The sequence below is a fragment of the Hesperophylax consimilis genome, chromosome 16, assembly GCF_061612785.1.
Source record: "Hesperophylax consimilis isolate HC1 chromosome 16, BYU_Hcon_1.0, whole genome shotgun sequence".
NCBI lineage: Eukaryota > Metazoa > Arthropoda > Insecta > Trichoptera > Limnephilidae > Hesperophylax > Hesperophylax consimilis.
This window is the reverse complement of record NC_142851.1, coordinates 12,830,277-12,843,191: the sequence shown is the minus strand read 5'-3', so window position 1 is coordinate 12,843,191 and position 12,915 is coordinate 12,830,277. Positions and strand designations below refer to the sequence as shown.

General features: G+C 35.1%; 1 protein-coding gene across 1 annotated transcript in view; it reads right to left on the bottom strand.

Moving 5' to 3' along the window:
• Window positions 1–7,043: 7,043 nt before the first annotated feature.
• Window positions 7,044–12,915, bottom strand: part of LOC149416723 (RNA helicase aquarius) — a 168,344-nt gene continuing 162,472 nt past the window's right edge. Inside the window, exons 25-27 of the mRNA XM_089640622.1 lie at window positions 11,122–11,319; window positions 8,011–8,190; window positions 7,044–7,286 (exon numbers count right to left, since the gene is read on the bottom strand). Coding sequence (XP_089496748.1) covers window positions 7,044–7,286; window positions 8,011–8,190; window positions 11,122–11,319 — 621 coding nt within the window. The remainder of the gene's footprint in view (window positions 7,287–8,010; window positions 8,191–11,121; window positions 11,320–12,915) is intronic.

Below are 12,915 nucleotides of genomic sequence, written 5' to 3'. Positions count from 1 at the left end.
TTTAGTATTTTACGTATTTCTGCGCAAATACGTAAGTTACCGTTAATGATTGACTGAATAATTGGGATTTCTATAGTTTAACAACCCAAAAGACAGAAAAATGCATTGGGTCGTCGGAAGACCCACTTGATTACAAACGTCTTGTTTGGCATTTTGGCCTGTCAAGAGTTAATGACGTGTCCCATTACTTGTCTCATCAAATACTAAAATAATCATAAGCCGATATATCTATTTTATTTTCAATTTATTCTGTTCTATCTTTTTGTTTTTGATCATATATTTTTTGTATCTCTATATGGAATGTGTGGGACTGCACTAACCTCCCCACATACCGGAATAAACAGTTTATTATTATTATTACAACTGCATTAAAAAAATAAGTTCATTATGCACCACTTTGTAATCCAATCAGTTCAAAAGTAGTCATTCCAAAAGGCTGCCAGGCGATTTCCCTCACCCTAGATTTAGCTTCAATTCCATTCATACAAAATCGCACTAATTCTCTGTCCAGGGATTTTTTTAGGTGCATGGATTATATACACTATAAAAATGGTGAAATATGCACTAATAATGCCAACATATTTGGTTTTCGCTCAAATAAGAGCACTGCCGATGCTATTATTGCTGTTACAGACTTTCTTGTTTCAAATTTAGATAAGAGAAAAAATGCATTTCTATCTTCCTAGACCTCTCAAAAGCTTTTGATATCTCCCTTGACATTCTTATTAATAAACTAAATGCCATTGGTATAAGAGGGAAAGACCTACAATTTCTTCAAAGTTACTTAACTAATCGAACTCAAAGTGTCAAAATCGAAAACAAATTCAGCCAACCCCTCCCTATACCTACGGAGTTCCCCAAGGAAGCATCTTAGGCCCTACTTTGTTTCTCATCTACATAAACGATCTTTGTAACCTAATGATAGATGGAAATATTGTAAGTTTTGCTGACAATACTGTGCTACTCATTCAATCAGACATTTGGTTAAACGCATACAAAATCAATTAACTCTGTTAAAAAATGGCTAGATATTTACTCTCTTGAACTAAATACTTCCAAAACAAAATACATTACTTTTAGTATGAATATCGTTGGCCAACCTAATCAAGATGTTGAAATAAAAGTACATGAATGTTCTTGTACTCACAATACATTCTGTCAATGTCCTTGCCTAAATCGAACTGATCATATCAAATACCTTGTTCTTAAATTTGATCAATATCTTAAGTGGAATTACACATTGCCTACTTATCACGTTTAAACTTAGAAAACATATTTATTTCTTCAAAAACATTAGAAACATACTAGACTCAAAATCTATGAAAATTGTTTATTACTCTCTTTGTCAATCTATCATTGAGTATAGAATAATCGCATGGGGAGGTACAACACTATCAGCTATAGATTCATTATCGAAGGCACAAAAATTAATTATGAAAGTTATTCTTAAAGTTCCCTTAGAAACAAGTACCTACTGCAGATATATTCTACAAATTCCATGTATTAGATATTCGACAAATTTACACAAAAACTATCTTAACTCATCTAAAATAAAACAAATAGGTACATTTTATGAAAATACCCAAAATATTGTAAACACTAGGGACAAAACCAAAGAACTCATACAAACACAACATTTGGTCAAAGAAATTTCAAATACATTGCGTCTAAAATATACAATAACCTACATGAAAAAACAAGAAAATCGAATAATATTAACAAATACAAAATCCTGATCAAACAATGGATCATCGAAAAAGGTTGTGCAATAATTAATCACCTCACCATAATATAATCGTCTATCTCATTATTGTTACCACTACCTACCAACCTGAAAATTTTTGTCAAATTTTTTTGCTTTATTGAAAAATGTACTTTATTTTAATATTATAAAATATTTGTAAACTAGTCTGACTCGGCACAGGATTTCCTAGTGAGACAGGCAAAGCCAAAAAAAAATGTAAACCTTTTTATATAGATGCACATAATAAATAAATATGCACTACCAATGCCAGAATGTGCACTAACAGCTTCGACTAACTAACAATTCCCGAATTAGTATTTGGGATATTTTTGATTTCGTGGTGGTGGCGGAGGGGGGGGGGGGTGGCGGCATGCTCATTAGTAGCACGAAAGCATGCTGTTATTGAGAAATTGCTATTTAGTGGCATGTGTATGTAAAAATTTGCTAGTATTAAGCATGCTTTTTAATTTGGAAGACGGGTTTGGGTACTGCAGCCCCGGGAACCATTTATCGAATAACCAATAACCATACCTTTTACCTTGTCATAACTTCCTCTACTTCCTTTTCTTAAAAAAACCCGTGGGATGAATGTAAAAAATGCTACCCTAGGCACGGGAAGAAGAGACGTGTTCTCATCATATCTCAGGCTTGTTTATAAGCATGCTAGTATCAATTTGATCTCAGATCGCCATAGGAAACTGACACTGTCAAAGCTCTCAACTTGACCGAGAGCCTACATTTAAATAGCTCTTGTTGTGTGTTCAACTGTTTGCTTTGAGCACACTTATTCAGGAATGTGCTTAAAAAAGTATGCCTCACTCAACCAAATGCGTACAGTTATAGAGAATGCTTATTTATGAGCATGTGTGTCTGTACCTTTACTTTTATTTATTTATCTAATAGTATTATTATGCTGTTATGTAGCGGTTTGAATCGTAGGAAATAATACTAATAATCTAATGTGCTACACGCTAGTTCTTGCGATCGCCAAACCTAAATGCTCGCCATTAGCGTTCTAGCGGCGAAAGACAGAACTAATCACCCGGCCTTTTCCGATGCCGCCGGTCTCAGGACTCGAATCCGAATTCAAAAGAATATCCAGACTAACGTCTGGATAATCACCCTAAAATCATTACCTTTCGATAAGGAATATAGCATAAACTCCTGGCCGGATTTCTCACCCAACCCAACCTTGTTCACTCATGTTCCAACGCGCTCCCTGGGCAATGGCCGCCGCACATACGCATCACCGATAGAAGAAACTATGTAAGCTTGACCTTTCTACCCCCTATTCATGTGCTTTCGTAATCTCAGTGCCGATTTCGTAACTTAAATTCAGAGAGAGAGATCAAAATTAGATAGGATTAGACTTTGTGTCTGTAATGTTTACCATGCCCCATATGTATAAGATGTGTTATTTGTGAGGATCCCTTTGTATGTTGTACCGTAGCCCTTTGCTATAATATAACGTTGAAACCTAACTCTTTTGTCTTTAATGAACCCCTGTCTCGCTCTGAATGATGGTAGCAGAAGCTGATTGCTGACCCCACACGTTGAGTGAGAATCAACATCATACCTTTGTAGAGCTAGTCCGAGATAATGCTCAGCGACATATCACCTGATGCCAACTATGTCAATCGACTTACATTCTAAATCCTATGTACATCACACTGTATTATTGCACTGCCACCCATCGTGTGTGGCATGGGCATGGGGGCCTGTATTATTGTACTGGCACCCTTATACGGGGGCCTACTAATACTGCACTGGCGTCCAACATAGTCTTCTACTTATATTGCAATGCTTATCTCTGTATAGTTTCGGATTGTTGTAAACGGAAGTGACGCTCTCTGTTCTTTTAAAAAAGATCCTTTGAAGTTCTCATAGATTGGTCGACATCAAATTGCTCAGACACATTCTTCAGTCTAGTCAACGAACTGGAACAAATTAGTAGAAAGCTGAATTTTTGCAGGTGGATAGTATCTATTTCAGCGCGTATTTGAAAAGTCCCCACTCCTCCCCCGCTTGTAGGAATAAGGAATAATAATTAATATAGGAATATTGTTTACAATATAGTTTGCAATAACATTTATGGATAATTGGGAAAATGGCATTAAAATGATAAAATGCATGGGTTAAAAGAGTCACCCTCATGAAAACCAAAAAAATTTGGCATGCCGAAGGTTAATGATGTGTAGATCTAGCCCTGAGGTGACTTTGAAGTTGATAAGAAAATTTGCAATACAGTCACTGGGCTGTTAAAACCTGCAGTACAAAAATTATATTTTTTACTTCATAATGCAGGATTGCAAATATGACAATGATAAAAATTTTATTTGCATAATATGAAGGATTACTAGTATTTATTTATTATGAAACGTTGCTAGGAAGAACAACTCAGCATAAATACCCTAAAAATCAATCAAAATGATTACAGGACAGTTTTTTCACTACTCCGTAAACGAAGTATCTTTACCTCACCCATAGTCAGGTTTTTATATTCGTAGTAAGCAAGTACCCGGACTTTTTAAATGGCAACACCGAGATGGCTCATATGAAAATTATAGTAAGTTTGAAAAAATGTGTATTTTTTACTACGTGTTCAGTAATTAATGGTACTTTCCCAAAGACGACGACTACATCATATTCTAAGATAATTTTATGTTTAAACTTTTTTTATTATAAAAGGTTTGCAAGGAAACTAATCATATGGAAGGGTGATATTTTTTCTTATCTACGCAACGAAAAAGCCATTTATTAGATGTTAAATCAAAATCTAATTCGCTGATCAATACTACACATTTCTTTTTAATCGTTAACCCTGAAGGGTTAAAAAATATTTTATTTTTTTTTATGATTACTTAAGTAATCATAAAAAAAAAAAAATATTTTTGAATGATAAGTATTTACTGATTTATATTTACTTGTTCCCATTTTAGTCCCGTAATGGCATTTATGACGGTTGATATTATGGATCATAGTCAGGCCAGTCCTGAAGTAAACGGTCTGACGTAAATAAAATTTTGACACCCATAGGCCTAGCCTATTCGGATGATTTGATGTAGCGCCATTTTTATGAAAAATAATAGCAAGGGCGATGTGTTAGAGCAAGGCTGCCCAGTGCCCAACCTTTTTAACAGTTGGGGAAAATTGACGATTTAAAAGTCACTGGCGGGCCATTGACTACTGACGGTTTCTATTTTTGTTACCTATGCTTTTTAATGTCTTGTTTTATGCAACAAACAAAAAAACATATCGAAATTTTACTGTCGTTAATTGAAGAAATGTTTTAAATTTTTGCCACTTGGAAGCTATCGCATAGCGCAATACAGTTGTAACTCTGCAAATTCGCTGATTTCTTCTTGAAATAAAACTCTGAATTGACGTCTGTGAAGAGCTTTTGAATGTATGTAATTTATGCAGTGTACTACCGGCTCCATTATATCATTCAACTTTATGTCCTTTGCACACTACGCCTCCTGGTGGATGATGCAATGATACAAAATTATTTTTTGATCCAAGTAATTTTCAAATTGGCGGGTATTTTGAAAATGGTTCACGCGGGCCGTATATAATTCGTTCACGGGCCACAATGTGGCCCGTGGGCCTGCAGTTGGGCAGCCTTGTGTTAGAGTATATTCTAGCGTAGTCCGTAAGTGGTTAAGATTAGTTGGGGGAAGTGCATCTGTGAGGTATGTACACCTATTGGATTTTATGAGAAACTAAGCAATTTGTGACTTTGTGTGACATCTAGGAACATACTATAATATACTAAACCTGTCGCAGTTAACTAGTGCTACATGGATCTATGCGCGCACACTAATGCTACTCTGACAGCCACTTCATTTTCAAGGAATATTAACTCCCGTATATAGTAAAACCCTACTTATTTGCTTCTTTTTAATTATATCGCAAAACTGCAAAGCCGGCAAGTAAAATCCATTTTCCTTTAACATTTTCAGTATATCAATATTTTTCTGTGTTTATTATGATAAAGATATAACAGATAGATGTAATTCTCCCCCTTTTACTAAAATGATTATTTTAATTCTAGAATGCTCTCATAGTTCCCGCGCTAAGGCTAAATAAATAAATGTATAAACTTTTGTTAAAAACCATTTATTTCTGAAAATCACACCAAATTTATTTAAGTAGGTACCTACTTGATTTTAGAAATATTATCTGCTTGTTGAAAATGTCACTGCAATTCGAATAAATATTTCTTCTTCGTACAGACGAGGTCAGAATTCATATGAAATTCCAGACAGAAAAAGCTGTGAAAATGCAATTATGCCGGATCTCTCCACTCTTTGCGGCTTCGTGCAAACAGATTTTCTATTTTACAGAAAACTAAAAAAGGAAAAATAAATAAATTTATATGTTGATGAATTATTTATTACAAAATAAAATATTTTTCATTCTTACAAACATAAGTACAATAAGGCTTATGCTACTAATTAACTTTACAAAATATTTATTTATTTTTACAATGTTTCAGTAATTATTTATTATTTTTAAACAATAATCAAAGCCAATAATCGTTTTGAACATGTAAAAAAAAATTAATTATAAATGCTGCATCAAAATCTCAAACAATATAATACGAAACGATGAGCGGAATAGGAAATATTATTTTTCCATAAACTAAATTGATTTTTAATGGAGTTATTCTAAAGGATTAAATTTAAATTATTATTACATACACACAATATGGCTGTTTATAAAATACGAAAGGAGATTTTATTTGGTAAATAATTACAGTAACGCATAAATACAAAATTAAGGTTGGGGTGTTCTAAACTCTGTCAAATTTGATTGACAAACAAATACGAAAGAAAACACCCTAACCTAAGAATTTGTAATGCAGTCTGCCTCTTTTTCTACCCCTTTTTGTAGTAAGGGTTTCATAGACTTCACAAGTCGGACATTTCTTTTCAATAATAACACTATTTGTTTTATATTTGTACAGGCAGAACACTCAAATGATTCTGTTTTTTCTTTCATTTAATACGCACAAAGGTTGGAATCAAAATTTTGTACATACATATATTTTTGGTCAAATCTCATGAATTTCTTGGATACAGTTCCCAAGGTCAGAATTCATAAGAAAATTCTCTAGATAGATTTACTTGAAAGGGATTCCAAAATTGACATTTTGCTTTTTTTTTCTAAGCAAGCAAGAGAATTCCCGTGGCGAGATTTCTCAGAAAGATAAATTTACACAACGAGATTTCTCAGAAAGAGAATTTCATGTGATGAGATTTCTCAGAAAGATAATTTCATGTGGTGAGATTTGAGATCATGTCTCCATATCCTCAATCTCATTCCTGATCTCTGTGACCTGGAACTGCTGTGTCATCTCTTCTTCCTTGGACTTATTGTTGTTCTTCTTCTGCTTCTTGGGGCGGTGGTGGGGCTGCACGGGGGCGCTCTCCCCGTCGCTGTCGGAGTCTCTGTCGGCCCCCGGGTGCTGAGGTACGAAGCGCTGGGGCCCCCGCTGCAGCACGGCCTCTCCGGGAGCGGACCACGTCTTCTTGGAGGCCTAAAAAAATAATTATACAAGAATTAGCTAACCCTTGAAGTGCCAGCATAACAGCGTGACGTTAGGTTATGGTTGATCACAATTTGATCGAAATTATGGATTTCTGTGGCATGTGTGAAAAAATAACCATTTATTTAAAAAATAAATATAATATAATAATGTTGTTCTTGTATGGGTCAAAATAAGAATACAATAAATTCAAAGTTGGAATGATGATCAGCATAACAACAGTCCCCATTAAACGCCTATTCTCGGCCTGTTTCAGCTTTTGATCAAATTGTGATCAGCAGACGGGCTTGTTTTTAAAAGCTGATACAGGTCTAGAATCATAGTTTGAAAGGGGACCCTAATGTAAAAAAAATTTAATGGTGCTGATGATTCATTTGAAGATGCGAACAAAAAATTTTAAATGAATTAATTTAAATGGTAAAATGTTGTTCGATAACAAAAGTCATAAATTAAAAGACAGGATTCAAAGTTTTGTCTTTTTTAGTTTTATTTTATATTTCTGTACTTAGTTTTTGACACATATTGATAATTATTTTCTTTACCTCAAGCTCCTACCAACAAGCAAATCGAAATAGCTTAATCTTTACAACGCTGGCCGTTTAAACGCAATCTATAACATCACGCGGCACATTTTGATAAAATGTATGTGTTTTAGTGGAACTTCATGAATCACATATGTGGAATTTTCTTCTGCTAGAAAATAAATAAATAGTACCTCGCTCTTCATGGTGCGTACGCACTGAATGTAGTAGTCGTAGACGTACTGCGCCATGTGTGCCATGTCCATCATGACCAGGGGTGGTGAGGGCAGCAGGTGCAGTGGCGACTCCACCTGCCGCTTGGTTGGGTAGCGCTCCGGCACACACAGCTCCAGCTGCAGGGGTCTCGACATCAGCTGGAAGAGAGGTTACAATGAAGTTTCTGAATTGGGATTGCGGGATAGTAGTCAAGAAACTGTATTTAACACAATGAAGCACTCTGGCGAGCATGGCTCCAGTTACCTTGATATCAGTTAGAAGAGAGGTTACAATGAAGTTTCTGAATTGGGATTGCGGGATAGTAGTCAAGAAACTGTATTTAACACAATGAAGCACTCTGGCGAGCATGGCTCCAGTTACCTTGATATCAGTTAGAAGAGAGGTTACAATGAAGTTTCTGAATTGGGATTGCGGGATAGTAGTCAAGAAACTGTATTTAACACAATGAAGCACTCTGGCGAGCATGGCTCCAGTTACCTTGATATCAGTTAGAAGAGAGGTTACAATGAAGTTTCTGAATTGGGATTGCGGGATAGTAGTCAAGAAACTGTATTTAACACAATGAAGCACTCTGGCGAGCATGGCTCCAGCTACCTTGATATCAGTTGCAATAGAGGTTGCAATGACATTTCTGAATTGGGATTGCGGGATAGTAGTCAAGAAACTGTATTTAACACAATGAAGCACTCTGGCGAGCATGGCTCCAGCTACCTTGATATCAGTTGCAATAGAGGTTGCAATGACATTTCTGAATTGGGATTGCGGGATAGTAGTCAAGAAACTGTATTTAACACAATGAAGGACTCTAGCGAGCATGGCTCCAGCTACCTTGATATCAGTTGCAATAGAGGTTGCAATGACATTTCTGAATTGGAATTGCGGGATAGTATGGATCATTTTATATTTTTTTTAGGTACATAGTTAAATTGCAGGAAGTGTTATGTTTATCACCGTGAAAAATAATAATGCACAAAAAATATTAATCATGAAACCGTTTCGATTACCAGATTTTTTTATTAAAATTTAATTGAAATATATTAAGTATGCCATTATAGATTTCGTTAGTAATCAAATACTATAAATTTGATTACACGGCTTTCCTACGCCCCACTAGTTTTCCATCCTTTTTATATTAGCCTAACACACCTTTCTCTATCCATCTGTTACTATACTATAGTTAATAGTAACAACGGAGATGTGCCATGAACCCTTATTAATACGAAACCGCACGCTGAACAGTGTCGTCAATGCCATTCCCCATATCTCTGCAAATTGCATCTATATATACCAAACGCATAACTTTCATTGGCTCTGCTGCTTTGATAGTCTGTGCAGTTTGTTCGTAGCCCAGCGACTGTTAGCATGATTCCATGCCATGTCTCTCTTTGTTTCTATTATCTCTGTTATTTATTTACTGTTTCATACTTTGCATATTATTATAAATCAATTTTATGTATTGTTTCTTTACATGCGGTATCACTGTTTATATTTTAATTATTAACCTCACTAGGACTAGCCTGTGTTGAGGTTAATAATTTTACAAAATAACACAAAGTAATACAATGTATATTGAAAGAACAGTATTGTTGCATGAATAATGGGTACCTACTAAAGTGAAGGAATTTATTTCAATTCAAAGTAGTAAACATGTAGGGTGACCATGTGAAATAACATATTTTGCTAATAATTAAAAAAAACTGATTCTCAAAGTTATTTACATATTAAATTATTTGTGCCATCTGAGGAATTCCAACATATTCTTTCATGTTTGTCCTTTTAAATTGTGGCATAATATTTTGTGTACGTTTATTTTTTCATGCTTTTCCTTTTATAATGTAATTTTTTTTTCTCTCTTTCTTTCTTCTCTGTTTTTAAAATAATAGTACATTACATTTTTCTTGCAATTCAATATCAATGTATATCATGGTCACCCTACATGTTTACAACATTATACTGTAATGCAGTGGTCCCCAACCCCCGGTCCGCGGACCGGTACCGGTCCGTGGAGCAAATGGTACTAAAAACACTAATTCTGTTGAAAACGTCTTTACGCTAAGTAACCACCGACACAATACCGTTGAAGTAAAAAAAACTCCGTCTTATTAAAAACGTTCTAGAATATTAACATTTCATTTAACCACCCTCAGCGGGCTGCGGTAAAATTTTCAGACATTGACCGGCCCGGGCGACAAAAGGGTTCGAGACCACCGCTGTAATGAATAGGCTGATAGGTACCATGTAGGTATCCAATTCGTAGAAACTTCAATGTAACAATATTGTTCTCTTAATATATAATCTTTGTGCTATTTTTTATTTTGTAAAATTATTAACCTCAACACAGGTTCGTCCTAGTGAGGTTAAAAATTCTGACCTAAAAAAAGATACAATGTAAAGAAACAATAAACAAATTTAAAAGAACAAAGTTGAAAAAAACAATATATTTTTGAACATAACTACTACATACAACTTTCCACACTCGTTTTTTAAACATTTATAAATTTTTTGCAGCTGAATTAATATTTTGTGGTAAAGGACTAACTTCCATGATTCCTCCTTTAATTTGACACATGGATTTTAATTTTTCATTATCATTGGGAATTTTCTTTAATCTAAAGCTCATAAATTTCAGCAATATTGCACCATGATCTGCTATTAGTAATGAAGACAGCTCCCTGTGGTTCGTATTTAGATTTTCATAATATGATCGATACAGCTTGAAACGGTAGTTGAAACTCATGTAGTTGAAATTATGATTAGCTTCAAAACCATGAAAAGCCAAAAATGTTATTGCCAATATTATTCATGTAACTATCCTTTTACGATTTTTGACTCTTGCAAAAGTCTAATGGGGTGTTAATAAATGATAAAATATATAGATCACCTCTATCAGTGTATGTAAAAATAAATTAAATTATAACCGGTTAAAACTGAACAGTGCCAAAACAGAAACATGATTAATGGGTTACGTAAGGTTTTTTTCTATTTTCTCTTTTCTTCAATGCTTCGTTTTGGCATGGAACCAAAATATATAGCAGTTAAAAACAAAAATAATTAGTGAAATATTTTACCTGATGGAAGGTGGGCTGCAGTTCGAAGCAGTTCCTGAACAGGGCAGCTCGCGCGAACACGTACAGGCCGAGGCGGGCGCGGGACATGGCCACTACGAGGCGCCGTACGTCGCGCAGGTGACCCACCGCCAGGGTCCTCACCAGGGATACCAGCACATAGTCATTCTGCTGACCCTGGTACTTGTCCACCGTGGTCACCTGGGAATTGAAAATACATTTTTTATTATGATCTAACATTTAACCCTTTATCACCCGAATGGGGTCACTAGGGTCCCCCATATATCACGGAGCGATTATTTCTTAACATTCCCTTTGCCCTTTCTAATAACACTCAGATATTTATATAGTTATTGCGGACTGTTTTAACCAGACATTGCCCATCTTTTCTCAGCAGTCAATCATTAAGTAATGCAAAACGGTAACAGAGATAGTACAATATCGAGCATAACTCAAACACATAATATTATTGTAGCCCTTTTCAGTAAAATGTACCTTTTATGACCGCACTCGCGGCTTCTTTGCGGTGAAGTACTGATCGATTTTCGATAAGGTTTTCTAGGATTACACAAATTATAAAAACAACTCGTAATATATCCTACAAAACTCTCATTTGGGGGAAGTGTATTACCCCCTCCGGTGCTAGAGGGTTAATATATCTATTTTGGAAGAGCTAGTCATCCGCAATAGGTTATCAACTACTAATCTAATCCTGAGATTGGACATGTTACTTGCCAAACTGAGAACTCGAACCTGAAGAAGCTCATGGTCACTGGCAAAGTGGAATTGAGAGCAGGATCGCGAGGATTAGAGGAGCCTTGTCCACTAGGGATTTTGAAATGAGGGTCACGGTCTTCAGCTATGAGGAAGTGTTCTCAAACTTTTAAGATAATTTTATAGAAAATCGATTGTTAATTTGTTTGACTCACGGGTAAAGGGTCACGGTCTTCAGCAATGAGGAAGTGACTAGAAAAACACTTAATAAAAGTGTCTCTAATTTAAAAAAGTAAGACAAGGTTTCCAGGATTTCAATTAACCTGATAATTTACATTAGGATATTGGTCGGAAAATTCTGCAAACCGTCATTGATTCGCGAACCAGAGGCTCAATATCATCATTCTAGAAAAAAATATTTTTTGCTTATTGCACCATTTCAATTGAAAATGTTACAATGTCACGTTATTATCATATATATAATGGTTGGTTATCAACCCATAAAAGTGATGATAAGATAAAGGACCTGCGTCCGATATTCCGATATTCGGGAAACAATCAATGTTCGACTACCTAATAACAATCAGCTTAGTGTTTACACTCAAGCTTTTTATGATAGTCTAAACTAATGTTTGCCAGAAACCACAAGAAAATATACCATGTTTTTAACAACAAATTATTGACCCCTGGCAGGAGCAATAAACTGTTGTAATCTTTTAGGAAAAAATGCAAAACAAAGTTGATAACATCTTTTGATGATTATTTTTAAAAGATGCTTTAGTGTTATAACCAGTAGATATTATTTTCAGTTCACAACTCAAAATTAAAACAATTCTGGAAACGGTCAACTACCAATTAGAGATTAGATGTGAATATGTAGATAGATTTCGAAAACCTTTGTCTATCCTTCCGTGACCTCCGTGCGAAAGCAGCCAAACTGTCTAATCTATGATTTATCTAAACAGAAGGTTTGCAAGCTCTTGATACACAGAATGGGAATGCTGTGTTTTTTTTACAGGTATTCCAATGTAAGATGCTCCTAAGAAGTAGTTTTATTGATTCCTTTGGCCGTGGTACAGTCTG